The sequence below is a fragment of the Equus caballus genome, chromosome 12 (genome assembly GCF_041296265.1).
Source record: "Equus caballus isolate H_3958 breed thoroughbred chromosome 12, TB-T2T, whole genome shotgun sequence".
NCBI lineage: Eukaryota > Metazoa > Chordata > Mammalia > Perissodactyla > Equidae > Equus > Equus caballus.
In genome coordinates, this window is record NC_091695.1 from 30914862 (window position 1) to 30934254 (window position 19393).

General features: G+C 43.4%; 1 protein-coding gene across 10 annotated transcripts in view; it reads left to right on the forward strand.

Moving 5' to 3' along the window:
- LOC138916664 (liprin-alpha-1-like) overlaps positions 1 to 19393 on the forward strand; it is an 85477-nt gene that overhangs the window by 62209 nt on the left and 3875 nt on the right. For 5 of the 10 annotated variants that reach the window (XM_070229732.1, XM_070229735.1, XM_070229733.1 and 2 more), the window contains 6 exons: positions 20 to 46; positions 4929 to 5104; positions 5190 to 5287; positions 16188 to 16363; positions 17330 to 17398; positions 18290 to 18455. In XM_070229732.1, coding sequence (XP_070085833.1) covers positions 20 to 46; positions 4929 to 5104; positions 5190 to 5287; positions 16188 to 16363; positions 17330 to 17398; positions 18290 to 18455 — 712 coding nt within the window. The remainder of the gene's footprint in view (positions 1 to 19; positions 47 to 4928; positions 5105 to 5189; positions 5288 to 16187; positions 16364 to 17329; positions 17399 to 18289; positions 18456 to 19393) is intronic. The other 5 variants (XM_070229737.1, XM_070229738.1, XM_070229739.1 and 2 more) reach the window with 1 other exon arrangement.

Sequence of the window (19393 nt, forward strand, 5' to 3'; positions counted from 1 at the left end):
CCTAACCACGTAACATCAGGAGGATGAGGAGGGAAGCTGGGCTCAGGTTGGAGACTTTCTATACTATATTCTTCACTATATGTACAGCAACAAAAAGAATTGGCGTATGAAAACTCGTAATTTACTTTTCTTGACATTTTTAACATCTTAACTTTTTCAGGATATTGTTAACGATTTGAAAGCATTAGGCGGAAGCAGAGCGTAGAGTTAAAGAGCACGTCTCATGGACAATTTTGAACCTCTCTTCCGTGGGGCCGTGGTGTCAGTTCTGGTTAGCGTAGACGGCTCTGTGTAGCGGACCGGCTCCTGGACGCGGTCCTGGGGCTTCGGCGGCTCCTGACATTGCGGATTTAAGTACCCGCTTGGGTAACTTAACCGCAAGGTCTGCCGGTGGGAAAACTGAATTCTGAGAACTTTCCAGCACAGGAGTTGCTGTGGAGACGTCACGTCCGGGTCTTCGTGTTGGTGTTTTACTAAGTGCTGATCAAAAGGCTTTCTTACTAATGGAATTCTCAGAAATTAAGCCTCTTCTTGCTTAATGTACTTTTCCGTTTTCAGCTCCCCAGCTCTTCAGCTCACAAAAAGCTGCCACACGTGTCTTGCAGCCTTCCTCTGAGACAGCTCGACTAACACAGCGGTGTCCCTGCCTGTGACCCCACCAGCGTTGCTGTGTGACATGCCGCACTTTAGAGGGACCCGCACAGCCGCGCGGTGTGAGCAGGCGGCGTCTCCAGAGGCTCTTGCTGAGGGCAGAGCGCTCAGGGTCCTCACGGGATCGTTGTATGTCTGAAAAGAATCAGGATAGTTTCAAATCAGAATTTTCCTGAGTACAAGTTGTTGGTTGAAATGCCAGTTTCCCTCTGTTTGTATTCCCAACATAAAGCCAATTCTCTCTCTCTTTGTAACAAAAGAAGAGAGAAGCTATAATATGATGGTGTGAGCCCTCTGCTCCTGATTTGGGCCTTCTGTGCTGCTACGCCAGATAAATATCCTCATTAATGATTTAACCTGGTCAGCTACCTCTTTACAAGGCCACTGATGACCATCAGTGAATTAAAAAGGGTGCATTTCGTAATTACTTAAATGTCGGTGTATTTCACACTAGGAAGCAGAACTTTGTCAGCACTTGAGTAGGAAATTCCCTGTGTCCGGGGCACGAGGTATAAATTAAATAAGCGGAATGTTTGCTCTCTGCAGTAGAAATACAAACACGGGTGAGCTGTGCCCGCGGCAGCAGAGTTAGCCAACACTCAGTGTTCCTAGTAAGCAAGAGCTGCTCTCGCTGTCGCCTCCCCCAGATGAGAGGAGTGAAGAGGCTTCCTGGGCTCTGTGAGGCCGCCCGGTCTGCTGAGGGCCGCGGTCACACAGTGTTCCTCTCCTGTGCCCTTACCTCGTGGCCAGCTCTGAAGCCGAGAGGACGTTCAAGGTTTCCTCGGGCCCTCGGGAAGAAAGCATCAAGGTGTGGTGAGAGCCGTGGGTGCCTTCATTTAGCAAGTGGCACATGTGGGCTGTCTGTGGGAGGCTGTGCTGCTTGCTGCAGACACAGGAGTGAGCGGGACAGCCACAGTCCCTGCCGCCGGCCCTCACAGTTTACAGAGATCACAGAAGTGTGTTTGTGATTATTTCAGTGGTGGATTAGCAGGCCCTGGGCAGTGGCTGCCTCTTCTGGCCCAGGTGTTGTCCGATGCTGGAGATCCGTGTCAAGGGCTTTTTCAGAAGGCTCTGATGGCGGCCCGGGAGATGGAGGGCTCCCTGGACTGGGCCTGATCCTCAGTCGCTGACCTATGTTATCTGACGCTGACCACTTAAGAAGTGTGACTAGAGTGTATGATGAGTAAACAAAAAGGAGGAGGGTTCCGCTTCCATGGAATTCTCTTATTTAGAAATCTTTGCGTTGTGTGCCCATTTAAGAATACGTAATCACAGGCAAGGAAATGAGACCAGATGCTCATGCGTAAGTCTCAGGCATATGAGATGAGAGTAAGGTTTGAAAGAGTGAAAAACATGACAGTGTGATGATTTCCCGAAAATGTTTGATGTTTTTCCCACTCATGGTTGCTTAGAGAAAATAGTGAAAATGTTTTTTTCTGTTCGAATTTGAGCATTCTTGTTGGAGTGTGAGTCATTTCTTCCAGCTTGGTTGGTGTAAGTGATAAATTAGACCAGAGGCCGTGTTTTCAAGGCACAGCACGGTGGTAGTTGAGAGGGACTGTGTCCAGGGATTCCGTGATGGGACTGCAGAAGGCCTGCGGGCGCAGCTGGTCTCGGACAGAGGGGCAGCGAGTGCCTTTTTTGGATATGTCTGTAGATACATATAATGTGTGTGCTTATTTTTCATTGTACAAAGCTTGGCTGTGTTCTGTTAGATTTATCCCTAAGGATTTCATGACTTTGATGACATTGTGAATGGCATTTTGTAAATTTCAGTTTCCAGTTCACTTCTAGTATTTAGAAGCACAGCTCGTGTTTGTGTCCTGGCCTTGTGTCCTGCCGCTTTGCTAAGCTCACTGTAGTTCTCACAGCCAGTTTGTAGGTGCATTTTCTATGTTGCTAATCAGGTCATCTGCAAATAAAGACAGGTTTTTTTTTTCCAATTCCTATGCTTTTGATTTCTTTTTCTTGCCTTGTTACCGTGGCTTGGAGTTCCACCGCAGCGCTGAATAAAATTAGTGAGAGCAGACCCTTTGTTCCTGATCTCAGGAAGAATACATTGTCTTTCACCGTTAAGTGTGATGTCAGCCCTGTGTTTGCTGTAGATGCCCCTTATCAGGTTGAGGCCGTTTTCTTCCATTGCTAGATTGCTGAGATTTCCATAAATGAATGGTGAATTTTGTCAAATGCCTTTTCTGCATCTTTTGAGATGATATAGTGGTATTTCTTTTGAATCCATTGATAGGATGAATGTCATTGATTTTTCAAGTGTTGACCCAACCTTATGTTCGTAGGATGAACCTCACTTGTCGTGATAGCTTATTCTTTTAATTTATTATTGATTTAATTTGCTCATATTTTGTCGAGGAATTTTGCATCTGTGTCTATGAGAGATACTGGTCTGTAGTTTTCTTGTAATGTCTTTGTCTGGTTTTGGTATCAGGATAGTGCTGGCTTCATAGGATGAGTTAGGCATTTCTTCTCCATTTTTTTGGAATAATAGTGTAGAATTGTTATTTTTTCCATAAATATTTGGTAAGATTCACCAGTGAAGACATTTAAGGTAAAGATTTTATGTGTATGTGAGAGAAAGTTTATAACTGCAAATTTGAGTCCTGATAAGATACAACTTATCTCTTTCTTATGAGTTGCTCTCATAGATGATGTCTTTTGCCCATTTTATCTAAGTTGCTTACAGTTGTTCACAGTTTTCCCTTTCAGTGTCTATGTCCTATAGTGTGTCCCCTCTTTCATTCTTGATATTGGTAATGTACGTCTTTTCTTTTTTCTTAGTCACTCTGTCTAGGGCTTAGTCAATTTTACTGATCTTTATGAAGAACCAGATTTTAGTTTCATAGTTTTATTTTTCTTGTTTCTGTTTCATTGATTTCTGCTCTTTTATTTTCTTCCTTCTGCTTGCTGTGGATTTCATTTGTTCTTCTTTTTCAAGTTTTTTAAGGTAGAATCTTACATTGTTGTTTTGAGACCTTCCTTCATTTACGACATAAGTGTTTAATACTATAAATTTCCCTCAAGACACTGCTTTAGCCATGTCCTACAATTTTTGAATAGATTGTGTTTCACTTTCATTCAGTTAGAAATATTTTCCCATTTCTCTTGTTTTCTTCTTTGGCACGTGGGTTATTTAGCCGTATGCTAATTTCCAAATACTTGAGAATTTTCTAGATATCTTTTTATTATTGATTTCTAATTTAATTCTGTTGAGGTCAGAGAACATAGTTTGTATGATTTCAGTCCCTTTAGATCTGTTGAGATTTGTCTTGGAGAATCCCATACGCACTTGAAATGAACGTATTCTGCTATTATTGGGTGGGGTGTTCCATGAAACGTCACTTAGGTCAAGCTGGTCAATAGTGTTGTTTAAGGCTTCTGGATCCTTACTGAGGGGGTCTGTCTGCCTGTTTTGGCTTCTTTGTTCAATCAGTGACTGAGTCAGAGGAGGGTTGAGGTCTTGTGACTGTAACTGTGGATTTTTCTGTTTCTCCTTTCAGTTCTGTCAGTTGTTGTCTTGCTTCTCTCTTCTTTTAAAACTATTTTTCGGTTCACTTTTTTTTTAAGATTTTATTTTTCCTTTTTCTCCCCAAAGTCCCCTGGTATGTAATTGTATGTTTTTAGTTGTGGGTCCTTCTAGTTGGGGCATGTGGGACGCCACCTCAACATGGCTTGATGAGCAGTGTCATATCCAGGCCCAGGATGCAAACCGGTGAAACCCTGGGCTGCTGAAGCGGAGTGCACCAACGTAACCACTCAGCCACGGGGCCGGCCCCTTCAGTTCACTTTTTACACGGATTTTGAAATTAACAGATTTTTTGTTGAGGAAATTTGGAAAACAAAGTGTTAAAATTAAAACCAGCCACAGATATTTTTGTGTACAGTTGGATTGATCCTTCAAACTTGTTCATGAGTCGTGATCATTCTTTGTTGTTATAGTATTATACACAAAAATTACTTCAGAAAGATCATGTGTTATCAGCTACATTTTTATTGTGGTTGGGGAAATAGGTTAAATTTATAAACACGAATGAGTCATAGGTTTTCAGTGGTATAATACCTTCTGTTAAAATTCTACTGACAAATTTAAAAGGTACATAGGAGATCAAATTATTTTGAAATGATAAAGAACAGTGTTGTCATTCATTTAAGCTTTAAGGATATGTAATAGGTTAAAAATCCAGTTTAAAGATTATTTAAACTGCCCTTGTGACCTCTTGGGTGTTCTTTTTCCTGAACTGATCGTACTTGCTTGTTGAAAGCAGACGCTCGCCTACGGGGACATGAACCATGATTGGATCGGGAACGAGTGGCTGCCCAGCCTGGGCCTCCCGCAATACCGCAGCTACTTCATGGAGTGCCTGGTGGACGCGCGCATGCTGGCCTATCTCACCAAGAAGGACCTGCGCGGGCAGCTGAAGATGGCGGACAGCTTCCACAGGTCAGTCGTTGCACACAGTTCCTGCTCGTTGGCTAGGAGGCTTTTGACTGTTTCCATCTGTAATTTTGTTTTTTTTTGTAAATAGAAAGAGCTTCCAGTGTGGAATTATGTGCCTGCGAAGGCTGAATTATGACCGAAAAGAACTGGAAAGAAAAAGAGAAGAAAGCCAGAATGAAATAAAAGGCTAGTACATTACGTTTAATTGATTTAGCGTATTTCTGCTTCCCAGTGTATTAGCAGCCTAAGTGATTTCCTAGTTTCTTTAAATTAAAAAAAATATTTTTTTTATTGTGGTCATAATAGTTTATAGCATTGTGAAATTTCAGTTGTACATTAATATTTGTCAGACACCATGTGAGTGTGCCGCTTCGCCCCTTGTGGCCACCTTCCACACCACTTGCCCCTTGTAACCACTAAATTGTTCTCTTTGTCCGTAAGTTTGATTATCTTCTACATAGGAGTGAAATCATCCAGTGTTTGTCTTTCTCCATTTGGCTTATTTCGCTTCACAGGATGCCCTCAAGGTCCATCCATGTGGTTGCGAATGGGACGATTACATCTTTTTTTTTATGGCTGAGTAGTATTCCATTGTGTATTTATATACCCCATACTCTTTATCCAATCATCCGTCGATGGGCACTTGGGCTGCTTCCACATCTTGGCTATTGTGAATAATGCTGCCATGAACATGGGGTACATAAGTCTCTTTGAATTGTGGATTTCAGTTTTTTTTGATAAATACCCAGTAGTGGGTTAGCTGGGTTGTATGGAATTTCTATTTTTAATTTTTTGAGAAATCTCCGTACTGTTTTCTGCAGTGGCTGCACCAGTTTGCATTCCCACCAGCAGTGGATGAGGGTTCCCTTTTCTCTACAACCTCTCCAACGCTTGTTGTTTTTTGTCTTGGTGATTATAGCCATTCTAATGGGTGTAAGATATCTAAGTGTAGTTTTTTGCTTTTTAGGTTTTTTTTTTAAAGACGGGCACCTGAGCTAACATCTGTTGCCAATCTTTTTTTTCTTTTTTCCCCTTCTTCTTCTCCCCAAAGCCTGCCGGTACATAGTTGTATCCTCCAGTTGCACGTCCTTCTGTCTGTGCTATGTGGGGTACCACCTCAGCATGGCTTGATGAGCGGTGCCATATCTCCACCCAGGATCTGAACCAGCGAAACCCTGGGCCTCTAAAGCGGGGCATGCGAACTTAACCACTCGGCCACGGCCCCGGCCCCTAAATGTAGTTTTGATTTGCATTTCCCTGATGATTAGTGATGTTGAGCATCTTTTCATGTGCCTATTGGCCATCCAGCTATCTTCTTTGGAAAAATGTCTGTTCGTATCCTCTGCCTACTTTTTGATTGGGTTGTTTGTTTTTTTTGTTGTTCATTTGTGTGAGTTGTTTCTATATTATGGAGATTAACTCCTTGTCGGATATATGATTTGCAAATATTTTCTCCCATTTGGTGGGTTGTTTTTTCATTTTAATCTTGATTTCCTTTGACTTCCAGAAGCTCTTTAGTCTGATGAAGTCCCACTTGTTTCTTTTTTCCTTTTGTTTTCCTTGTCTGGGTAGACATGGTATTCAGTAAGATCCTTTTAAGTGTGATGTCAAAGAGTGGACTGCCTGTATTTTCTTCCAGAAGTTTTATGGTTTCAGCTCTTACCTTCAAGTCTCTGGTCCATTTTGAGTCTATTTTTGTGTATGGAGAAAGGTAGTGGTCTACTTTCGTTGTTTTGCATGTGGCTATCCAGTTTTCCCAGCACCATTTATTGAAGAGGCTTTCCTTTCTCCATTGTATATTCTTAGCTCCTTTGCCGAAGATTAGCTGTCTGTAGATGTGTGGTTTTATTTCTGGGCTTTCGATTCTCTTCCATTGATCTGTGTGCCTGTTTTTGTACCAGTACCATGCTGTTTTGATCACTATGGGTCTGTAGTACGTTTTGAAGTCAGGCACTGTGATGCTCCAGCTTTGTTGTTCTTTCTCAGGATTGCTTTGGCTATTCAGGGTCTTTTGTTGACCCATGTGAATTTTAAGATTCTTTGTTCTATGAAGAATGTCATTGGGATTCTGATTGGGATTCCATTGAATCTATAGATTGCTTTAGGTAGAATGGACTTTTTTTTTTCTTTTAGGAAGATCAGCCCTGAGCTAACTACTGCCAATCCTCTTCTTTTTGCTGAGAAAGACTGGCCCTGAGCTAACATCTATGCCCATCTTCCTCTACTTTGTATGTGGGACGCCTTCCACAGCATAGCTTTTGCCAAGCAGTGCCCCGTCCGCACCCAGGATCCGAACCGGTGGAGCCCGGGCTGCTGAGAAGCAGAACGTGCGCACTTAACCGCTGCACCACCGGGCCGGCCCCTAGAATGGACATTTTAACTATGCTTATTCTTCCAAATCCATGTGCATGGGATATCTTCCCATTTCTTTTGTCATTATTGATTTCTTTCAGTGATGTCTTATAGTTTTCCTTGTATAGATCTTTTTATTTTTTATTTTTTTATCGCAGTAACATTTGATTATAACATTATATAACTTTCAGATGTACATCATAGCATGTTTCAAATTCTATGTAGATTCCATCATGTTCACCACCCAAAGACTAATTACAAGCCATCACCACACACGTGTGCTTAATCACCCCTTTCACCCTCCCCCTATTAAATTTATTCCTGGGTATTTTTTTTTCATGTTGTGAGATTTTTTACTTTATTTTATTTTTTAAAAAAATTTTTATTGAGTTAATGATAGGTTACAATCTTGTGAAATTTCAGTTATGTATTATCGTCTGTCAGTCGTGTTGTAGGTGCAACCCTTCACCCTTTGTGCCCACCCCCCACCCCCCCTTCCCCTGGTAGCCACTAATCTGTTCTCTTTGCCCACAGGTTTAAATTCCTCATAGGAGTGGAGTCACACAGAGATTGTCTTGTCTATCTGGCTTATTTCACTTAACATAATTCCCTCAAGGTCCATCCATGTTGTTGCAAATGGGACGATTTTGTTCTTTTTTACGGCTGAGTAGTATTCCATTGTATATATGTACCACATCTTCTTTATCCAGTCATCTGTTGATGGGCACTTAGGTCGCTTCCATGTCTTGGCTATTGTAAATAATGCTGCAGTGAACATTGGGGTGCATAGGACTTTTGGAATTGCTGACTTCAAGCTCTTTGGATAGATACCCAGTAGTGGGATGGCTGGATCGTATGGTAGTTCTATTTTTAATTTTTTGAGGAATCTCCATACTGTTTTCCATAGTGGCTGCACCAGTTTGCATTCCCGCCAGCAGTGTATGAGGGTTCCTTTTTCTCCACAACCTCTCCAACATTTATTACTATTTGTTTCAGTTATTTTTGTCACTCTAATGGGTGTAAGGTAATATCTTAGTGTAGTTTTGATTTGCACTTCCCTGATGATCAGCGATGATGAGCGTCTTTTCATGTGCCTATTGGCCATCCGTATATCTTCTTGGGAGAAATGTCTGTTCATGTCTCCTGTCCATTTTTTGATCGGGTTGTTTAATTTTTTGTTGTTGAGTTGTGTGAGTTCTTCATCTGTTATGGATATTAAGCCTTTGTCAGATGTATTACTTGGAAATGTTTTTTCCCAGTTAGTGGGTTGTTTTTTTGTTTCACTCCTGTTTTCCCTTGCCTTGAAGAAGCACTTTCGTCTGATGAAGTCCCATTTGTTTATTCTTTCTGTTGTTTCCCTTCTCTGAGAAGACATGGTGTCCGAAAAGATCCCTTTAATACTGATGTCAAAGAGTGTACTTCCTATATTTTCTTCTAGAAGCCTTATGGTTTCAGGTCTTACCTTTAGGTCTTTGATCCATTTTGAGTTCATTTTGGTGAATGGTGAAAAAGAATGGTCCAATTTTCATTCTTTTACGTGTGGCTTTCCAGTTTTCCCAGCGCCGTTTGTTGAAGAGACTTTCTTTTCTCCATTGTAGGCCCTCAGCTCCTTTGTTGAAGATTAGCTGTCCATAGATGTGTGGTTTTATTTCTGCGCTTTCAGTTCTGTTCCATGGATCTGTGCACCTGTTTTTGTACCAGTACCATGCTGTTTTGATTACTGTAGCTTTGTGGTATGTTTTGAAGTCAGGGATTGTGATGCCTCCAGCTTTGTTCTTCTTTCTCAGGATTGCTTTAGCAATTCAGGGTCTTTTGTTGTCCCATATGAATTTTAGGATTCTTTGTTCTATTTCTGTAAAGATGTCATTGGGATTCTCATTGGGATGGCGTTGAATCTGTAGATTGCTTTAGGTAGAGTGGATATTTTAACTGTGTTTATTCTTCCAATCCATGTGCATGGAATGTCTTTCCATCTCTTTATGTCGTCATCCATTTCTTTCAGAAAAGCCTTGTAATTTTCATTGTATAGGTCTTTCACTTCCTTAGTTAAATTCACCCTGAGGTATGTTCTTCTTTTTGTTGCGATTATGAATGGTATTGTGTTCTTGAGTTCTTTTTCTGTTAGTTTGTTATTAGAGTATAGAAATGCTACTGATTTATGTAAATTGATTTTATATCCTGCTACTTTGCTGTAGTTGTTGATTACTTCTAAAAGTTTTCCAATGGATTCTTTGGGGTTTTCTATGTATAAGATCACGTCGTCTGCAAATAGCGAGAGTTTCACTTCTTCCGCCCCTATTTGGATTCCTTTTATTCCTTTTTCTTGCCTGATTGCTCTGGCCAGGACCTCCAGTACTATGCTGAATAAGAGTGGTGATAGAGGGCATCCTTGTCTCGTTCCGGTTCTCAGGGGGATGGTGCTCAGTTTTTGCCCATTGAGTACGATGTTGGCTGTGGGTTTGTCATCTATGGCCTTTATTGTGTTGAGGTAGTTCCCGTCTATCCCCATTTTGTTGAGTTTTTGTCATAAATGGCTGTTGGATCTTGTCAAATGCTTTCTCTGCATCTATTGAGATGATCATGTGGTTTTTATTCCTCAGTTTGTTGATGTGGTGTATCACATTGATTGATTTGCGGATGCTGAACCATCCCTGTGTCCCTGGTATGAATCCCACCTGATCATGATGTAGGATCCTTTTGATGAATTACTGTATTCTGGTTGCCAAAATTTTGTTGAGAATTTTTGCATCTGTGTTCATCAGCGATATTGGCCTGTAGTTCTTTTTCGTGCTGTCCTTGTCAGGCTTTGGTATCAGCATGATGTTGGCCTCGTAGAATGTGTTAGGAAGTGTTCCATCCTCCCTAATTTTTTGGAATAGCTTGAAAAGGATAGGTATTAAATCCTCTCTGAAAGTTTGGTAAAATTCCCCAGGAAAGCCATCTGGTCCTGGGGGTTTATTCTTTGGGTGCTTTTGATGGCTGTTTCAGTCTCTTTGCTTGTGACTGGTCTGTTCAGATTGTCTCCTCCTTCTTGAGTGAGCTTTGGGAGATTGTAGGAGTCCAAGAATTTATCCATTTCCTGTAGGTTATCCATTTTGCTGGCATATAGTTTTTGCGTAGTATTCTCTTATAATCCATTGTATTTCTGTGGAGTCTGTTGTTATTTCTCCTCTTTCATTTCTGATTTTGTTTATTTGAGCTTTCTCTCTTTTTTTCTTTGTAAGTCTGGCTAGGAGTTTGTCAATTTTATTTACCTTCTCAAAGAACAAGCTCTTTGTTTCATTAATCCTTTCTACTGCCTTTTTTGTTTCAATACCATTTATTTCTGCTCTGATTTTTATTATTTCTCTCCTTCTGCTGACTTTTGGCTTTGTTTGTTCTTCTTTCTCTAATTCAGTTAGGTGTAGTTTAAGATTGCTGATTTTCTGGTTTGTTAAGATGTCCCTGAATGGCGATGAATTTTCCTCTTAATAGAGCTTTTGCTGCATCCCATATGAGTTGGTATAGCATGCTATCATTTTCATTTGTCTCCAGGTATTTTTGGATTTCTTCTTTAATTTCTTCCATGATCCATTGCTTGTTCAATAGCGTATTGTTTAGTCTCCACATCCTTGTGCCTTTCTCAGCTTCTTCCTTGTAATTAATTTCTAGCCTTATAACATTATGATCAGAGAAGATGCTCGTTATTATTTCAATTTTTTTAAATTTGTAGAGGCTTGCCTTGTTTCCCAACCTATGGTCTATCCTTGAGAATGTTCCATGCACGCTTGAGAAGAATGTGTATTCTGCTGTTTTTGGATGAAGCATTCTATATGTATCTATGAAGTCCCACTGTTTTAGCTTTTCGTTTAGCTCCACTGTTTCTCTGTTGATTTCCTGTCTGGATGATCTATCCATTGATGTGAGTGTGGTGTTGAGGTCCCCTATTATTTTTGTGTTATTTTTGATATCTTCTTTTAGGTTTGTTAATAGTTACTTTATGAACTTTGGTGCTCCTGTGTTGGGGGCATAGATATTTATAAGCGTTATTTCTTCTTGATGAAGTGTCCCTCTGATCATTATATATTGGCCCTCTATGTCTCTCTTTACCTGCCTTATCTTGAAGTCTGTTTTGTCTGATATAAGCATTGCGACCCCTGCTTTCTTTTGTTTGCTATTGGCTTGGAGTGTTGTCTTCCACCCCTTCACTCTGAGCCTGTGTTTGTCCTTGGAGCTGAGGTGTGTTTCCTGGAGGCAACAAATTGTTGGATCTCGTTCTTTAATCTATTTTGCCACTCTGTGTCTTTTTATTGGCGAGTTCAATCCGTTTACGTTGAGGGTGAGTATTGATGCATGAGGGCTGAATGCTGTCATTCTGTTGCTCGTTTTCCGGTTTTCCTGTGTTTCCTTTGTTTCTTGTCCTGTGTGTTTTAGCCTACCCATTGACTTCTGCAGTTTCTTAGGCTGGGTTTCTTAGATTTTTCCTTATTTATGTTTTATGTTTCTGTTCTGTTTTTCAGTTTAGTGGCTACCCTGAAGTTTGTATTCAGAATCTCGTGTATAACATAGTCCATTTTCTGGTGGTCTCTTACTTCCTTAGCCTAGATTGTTTCAGTCCCTTTCCTCCTCCCCTCCGAAATTATTATTTTCATCTCTTATTCCAACTTGTGTTGTGAGTTTGTGGTTAGAGTGATAAGATTATCTTTGCTTTGGTGATTTCCTTCCCTTTATCCTAATGCTATAGTTGAATATTTGCTATCCTATTTAGCTTCTGTCTATTTGTCTCCCTACTCTGTGTTTTGTGACCCCTTACTCCCTTTTTTTCTTTTTTCAGGTATGAGAGCCTTCTTGAGGATTTCTTGTAGTGAAGGTCCTGTGACTACGAAGTCCCTTAGCTTTTGTTTGTCTGGAAAAGATTTAATTTCTCCCTCCTATCTGAAGGATATTTTTCCTGGATAGAGTATTCTTGGCTGAAGATTTTTATCCTTTAAAGTTTTGAATATGTCACTCCAGTCTCTCCTAGCTTGTAAGGTTTCTGTCGAGAAATCCGCTGAAGGTCTGATAGGGGTTCCTTTGTAGGTTCTTTTCTTCTGCCTTGCTGCCCTGAGTATTCTTTCTCTGTCCTTCATTTTTGCCATTTTTACTACTATGTACCTTGCAGTAGGTCTTTTTACATTGACAAATGTAGGAGATCTGAAAACTTCCTCCACACACATTTCTCTCTCAATCCCTAGATTTGGGAAGTTCTCTTCTCTGATTTCGTTGAGCACACTTTCTGCTCCATTTTCCTTTTCCACGCCCTCAGGAATTCCGATGATTCTTAAGTTGCATTTTCTCATTGAGTCAGCTATTTCTCTGAGCTTTTCTTCAGTTTTTTTAATTCTTAGTTGTCTTTCTTCCTCTGTCTGGAGCCATTCAGCCTGTCCTTGATTATGCTAGTTTACTCCTCTATGGTGTCTACACGGGCATTCAGGGAATCTGTATTCTGTTTTATCTGGTCCATTGTGTTTTTCGTCTCTAGTGTTTCTAATTGATTCTTCTTTATAATTTCAATCTCTTTTGTGAAGTAACTCCAGAACTTGTTGACTTGTTTCTCTATATTTCCCTTTACCTCATTGAGTATTTTGAGGATAGCTATTTTGAACTGCTCTTCACTTACTTTACCCATTTCCAAGCCCTCAGGACATAATTCTGTGTTTTTATTGTTTTCCTTTTGGACTGGAACTTTTATAAATTGCTGGATGGTAGAGGAGAGGTTTTTGCGCATGATGCTGTTATTTGGTTGCAGGTACAGCCTGTCGCCACTAGATGGGGGTCGAGAGCCTTGGTTCTGAGCCCTGCGCCTTCAGCCACGATGGTGGCGCCCAGCATGGGTTGAGGGAGGAGGGACACTTTCTCTCATGCCGACCTGGATTGGCACAGCTCTCGCTCTCTGGTCTCCCAGGGCCCTGGCTTGCTGGGGTTCCCCCACGCGAAAGCTGTCCCCTGTTAGAGGGTTTCCGCTGCTCCAGCGGTGGGAGTCCTGCACGATCTCCCAATGCACGGCCCCTCCCCTGCTCCTTCTCACACCCACGGCAGCGATCCCAGTCTCTAGGGGAGGGAGCGAAGACCCCGTTCCAGCTCCTCCGAGGGCGGCTCCAGCCTCTCCGCCTTCCGTCATTTGGCTGCTGTGGGTCTGTGAGGATTTCTGTTATTGGGATTTTTTTTTTTTTGGTTGGAAAGCAGTTGCTCTTTTTAGTTGTAATTTGGAGGGGAGAGAGTCCTGGGTGAGCTCACGCTGCCATGTTGCTGACGTCACCCCTATTTCTAGATATTTTATTCTCTTTGTTGCGATTGTAAATGGTATTCTATTCTTGAGTTCTCGTTCTGTTAGTTTGTTATTAGAGTAGAGAAATGCAACTGATTTTTGTAAGTAGACTTTGTATCCTGCAACTTTGCTGTAGATGTTTATTTCTAATTGTTTTCCCATGGCTTCTTTTTTTTTTTTTTAAAGATTGGCACCTAGGCTAACAACTGTTGCCAATCTTTTTTTTTTTTTTTTCCCTGCTTTATTTCCCAAACCCCCCTGGTACATAGTTGCATATCTTAGTTGCATGTCTTTCTAGTTGTGGGATGTGGGACGCCGTCTCAACGTGGCCTGATGAGCGGTGCCATGTCCGTGCCCAGGATCCGAACCCTGGGCTGCCTCAGCGGAGCGCGCGAACTTAGCCACTCAGCCACCGAGCCGGCCCCGCCATGGCTTCTTTAGGGTTTTCTCTATATAAAATCATGTCGTCTGCAAACAGTGAGAGTTACACTTCTTCACTGCCAATTTGGATTCCTTTTCTTTCTTTTTCTTGCCTAATTGCTCTGGCCCAAACCTGCAGTACTATGTTCAGTAAGAGTGGTGGGAGTGGGCTCCCTTGTCTTGTTCCTGTTCTCAGGGGGATGGCGCTCAGTTTTTCCCCGTTGAGTATGATGCTGGCTGTGGGTTAGTGATTTCCCATTTTTAAAAATATTAGGAAATTTGTTAAGTGGAGAAAACTAGTCTGGCATCCTTACAGAGGAGGGAGGGTTGGAGATGAGTGCTTTGAAGACCCTCCTCTCATGGCCTGGTAGTTCAAGTCTGGCCCCCAGCACTCAGCAGCCCAGGTTCGCTCCCTGGCCGCAGCACCACAGCACCTGTCTGTGTGTGGCTGTGCTGTGGGGCAGCTCGTGACTTACCACCAGGGTGCGCCACCACGCCCTGCAGCTCTGGGAGGAAGCACGGTCCTCCTCTGAGGCACAGCACCTGTGCCTGCTTTCTTGTGCTTACGTCAGTCTGCGCGAACCGTCTCAAGGGGAACACTCCTCCTGTGACTTGTTCTGACGTGTGTACTCCTTCACTCAGAAATGCCACCCCGTGCCACACTGCTGGGTAACAGCAGGGCACAGACGGGCAGGACTCTGCTATCGGCTCACTGGACTCCAGTGTGGCGATTCTGCTCTAGCCACTTATCAGAGGGCTTCAGGAGCACAGATGGAGCCCTGTGGCTCTGCCTCCAGGGCTCAGGGGGCAGCACAGAGGCGCTGGTTCAGCTGGGCCTTGGAGGTGGAGGAGGAGCTCCTTAGCAGGGGACGATGGCAGAGGCGGCTCAGTGAGAGCGCAGGTGGGGAGATGCAATGGGAACCTCTCACCCGGCATGCCTCGAAAGCATCGACTACAATAGTCTGCTTTTAAGTAAGACGTTAACGATTAAGCTCAAAGTAAAATCTCCCAGAATTTTCAGAATAAAGAAATCACTAACAACAGTCATAATAATAGGTAAGACTTAAGAACTCGAAGCACTTTCAGAGGTTAATTGTTTAATCCTTCCCACAACCCCGTGCGTGTGAGTGCTGTCTTCTTCCCCAGGTTTTACAAAGAAAGAAACTGAAGACAAAACTGGTTGAGGACACAGCCCGTTTAAAGGATAGTCTGGTCATGATTGAGCTAACGTGAATCACAAGAAAAACCGTAAGCCAGCTTTTATACTATATATATATACACACTTTATACTATATATGTAGTGCATATATTTTATACTATATATATAGTGTTTGTGTGTGTATAGTATAAAAGGGCATTGGAAATAAAATGGGTAAATCAGTTTTGTCTGTTTTCTGTATCTGTTTTAAATCTTTTTATAGTTGACAAAAGTTGTCTTTGGAAGTGATTGGTGAGCATCCGGAGATATTTTCATGGAGTGGCTATTTTTAGATCTCTACTAGAGCGAATTTAATAATGGATCACTTCGTGTGGTGTAAGATCTTCCCCCCAGTCTCTGATATGCTGGAGAGCATCTTTAAGTTTCTCTCTTTTTAAAATGAGACAACAAAAAAGGCTTCAAGGAAACAAGCTTCAAGATTACAAATGAGAGATTTGTGTTGAATCGAGCAGGGCGCCAACTCCTTCTCTGACGAAAAGAAAGTGTTTCAGAAACTCTGAAGGCTGTAGAGGAAGCGCGCTCGTGCCTGGTGGGCATTCAGCTTCTTCTCTGTCCTTCTGGTTTCTGACCCTGGATCCTCCTCATTTTCTGTTCTCTAGAAAATCAATGTCCGTAAGAACTTCATTGCTCTTGGGTTCTTTGGCAGCATGAGTTCTAGTGGGACAGTTTCCCTTCGATGGAGGAGGGCCGAGGCGTGACCTCTAAATGCAGCAGCGGTTGCCTGCCCACCTTCTGTGTGCTGTTACAGGTGTGCATGATGAAGACAGCTTTGTGCAGACGCCGTTCTAATTGTTTCTGTTCACCTGTAGACGTGCTTGTGTGGAGCAACGATCGAGTGATTCGCTGGATCGTCTCAATTGGTCTTAAAGAATATGCAAACAATCTGGTGGAGAGTGGCGTTCATGGTGCACTTGTGGCCTTAGATGAAACCTTCGATTTCAGTGCACTGGCGCTCTTGTTACGGATCCCTAAGCAGAACACACAGGTATGCTGCAGAGCCGGCCCGGCTCTCACTCAGCGTTCAGTCAGGTCTCCTGATGGAGACGTCTAGCTGGTTAACTGAGTGGACACAAAACTTCACAGTACCTCAGACAACTATCCCTAATCCACAAAATACTGGTTCCAAACCAGCAATGCTTAATTCTTCATTAGTTTTGCCTGTCCTTCCATTTTCTGTTGTCAGCATGAGAGTCTTGCGATTAAAAAAAAAGGGGAAACTTCGTTCAAGTCCATATGCTCGTAGGAGTGACGACGTGTATTTAGTTCTTACGTGGAAAGAGAAATGCTCATAGGTACACCGATGGAGATTCTGTTAATTTTGTTTCTATTGCCCTGTGTGATTCTTTTTGACACACGGGCTCACCTGAGAATCAGGAAATTTATTCTTCTTCTACAGAAGATTGTATGTCTTTTGCCAATACCCCCCATCCCCCCACCAGCACCAACCCACAGAGCACACTTTCGTAGATAGTCTGCCAGCGGTCATGGGTCCCTTTCCCTGAAAGCCCATCCATGGGCTCCGCAGGAATCCCCTAATTTAAAATGTGGTTGTGGGGGCCAGCCCGGTGTTGCAGTGGTTAAGTGCGCACGTTCTGCTTCTCGGCAGCCCGGGGTTCGCCGGTTCGGAGCCCGGGTGCAGACGTGGAAGCACTTGGCAAGCCATGCTGTGGCAGCGTCCCACATATAAAATAGAGGACGATGGGCATGGATTCTAGCTCAGGGCCAGTCTTCCTCAGCAAAAAAGAGGAGGATTGGCAGCTGGTGTTAGCTCAGTGCTAATCTTCCTCAAATAAATTAATTAATTCAATTAAATTAAATGCTGTCATGGCTCAAGGTGTTTATAGCCTGAGCTTTTTAAAAGTCTTGATTTGAAAAACAGTTGTGATATGCTAACGTCCTTCAGATTAGATTGATGAAGCTTTGCGGTATTGTTGTTTTGTTATGATTTCAGGCTCGCGCTGTCTTGGAACGAGAATTTAACAACCTTTTGGTCATGGGGACGGACAGAAGTTTTGATGAAGTGAGTTTTCAGCCTAATGAATTTTATTTAAATTTGCATTCAGTGTGAATTATTTGTTCATATGCACGTGAGCCCCGTCGGCAGTCTCTCTTCTAAGTGTGGAGATGATTTTACCTCCTGAGCTAAGCTTTGCTCTCAAAAATGTGTTAAATGAGATAGTAAGAAACTCGTATTTTCAGTCTGAGGTTTTCTGTTTTTAAAATATTTGCTATTTAAGTTTTGATAGCCCTCAAAAATGTTGTTCCCATCAACATTGGTGGCAGCCGAGGCATGGCGTCCATGGGCTATGTTTGGGGACCGCTGGATGTCTGACCCCAATCCAGAGTCCCTGTGCTTTGGAGAAACCTGTTAGAAGGAGATTAGAGAAACGCAACATGTTAATTTCCCCTCACACAGTCGTGACTCGTTTGTTCCCACACTGTTTTTATTCTTTCCTTCGTTGCCCCTTAAGAAAACGTGAGTTTGCCTGGTGACTAGGAGGACAGCTAAAGGAGTGCTTGCTGGCTCTTCCCCGGCTCTAAGGCAGAACTGCTTACAGCTTGGAAACTATTTTAAGACAAATAGAAATGTATTATCTTATACGGCAAGAAGATGATTTCTCCAAGATAAGAAAGGAAACAGGGTGATGAACAGGAGGCACATGCACCTGGCCTGCCCAGGGCCGTCCTCATCAATGCCCAGTGAGGGCCCCACATAGTGTTACTGGGCCCGTCACTCTCAGAAGTTCCCGGTGGGGACAGTAGATCCTGTGGTTATCAGGAACGGGTTAAATAGGTGTGAACAAACTTGCAGTGACGAGTTCAGCAGTCAGGTTCAAGGCTGGTAACTTGACTGTCTATTTTTGTCCTTTATTTTAAAATCAGTCTTGTTTTCTGTCCTTTAATTTCCCAGGACCATGATAAAAGCTTTAGGAGAGCACCTTCTTGGAGAAAAAAATTTAGACCAAAGGATGTTCGTGGCTTAGCTGCTGGGTCCGCAGAGACTCTCCCCGCCAACTTCCGGGTCACGTCCTCTCTGTCCTCACCCTCCATGCAGCCGAAGAAGACGCAGCTGGACGGTAGGTGTGCAGGGGCGGCCAGCCGCTGTGGGTGGCATGAGCAGCTTTGTGGCTGGAATGTTAACCGTGATCCAGAATGGCCTCTTGATTGTGTTACAAGGCATTGAGTACTGGTGCATGCCCAGGTTAAGTGTTTTAAAATGAATCCTAACATCTGTGCATAACAGTTTAACAATAATGTAGGTTTTTTAGAGTCTTGTCTGGTTGAATCTTAGCATATCCTTCCAACTAATAAAGCTGAGCGTCGCGTGTGTTCTCGGCGTGCTGAGTGGACGTCCTGTAGCCTGTGTGTGTGGCAGGCAGCCCTGGAAGGCTCCGCCGCAAGGTGGTGCAGCAGCTCTCGGGCCACGCCGGGTGCTCCCGGGACGTCTCTCCACCTGGAGAGGTGACTGAGTCCATCTTAGAGAACACAGTTTCCCCCTCTGTGAGCCTTCCCTTTCCTCTCTCCACCCCTGCTGGCGTTGGTCCCTGTCACTGTGCACCATAAGGACGGAGAGGAGGAAGAAGGTGAGCCTGGGCAGGTCGTCACTGGAGCGCGGTGGGCCGTGGGAGCGCACGAGCCTTGCAGTCAGGGTTCCAGATGGAGCTTGCGGTTTTCCCTTTGACCGCCGCTCCGCTTGGAGGACACGGCTGATGACAAGTTGGTCGCGCTTTACTGACAGACCTCTCAGCTCTGACCGCGGCCCCCACGATGACAGGATCAAGGGCAGATGGCCTTGGTGGACCCTGGCTCTGCCACTGAGGAGGGGCACAGCCTCGAGCACTGTGCCTCAGTCTCCCCGTCTGTAGGGCCGTCGTCGTACAGCCGTGTCCTCTTCAGCGGCTGTGGCAGTGAAACGGCTGCTCCTCCTCAGGCTCGTAGGAGGCGTCTGCGGGTCCTGGTCCCGTGTGGTGCTGGCCGCTGGGGCCATTGTAGCCACACTCCCGTTACGAAGGAC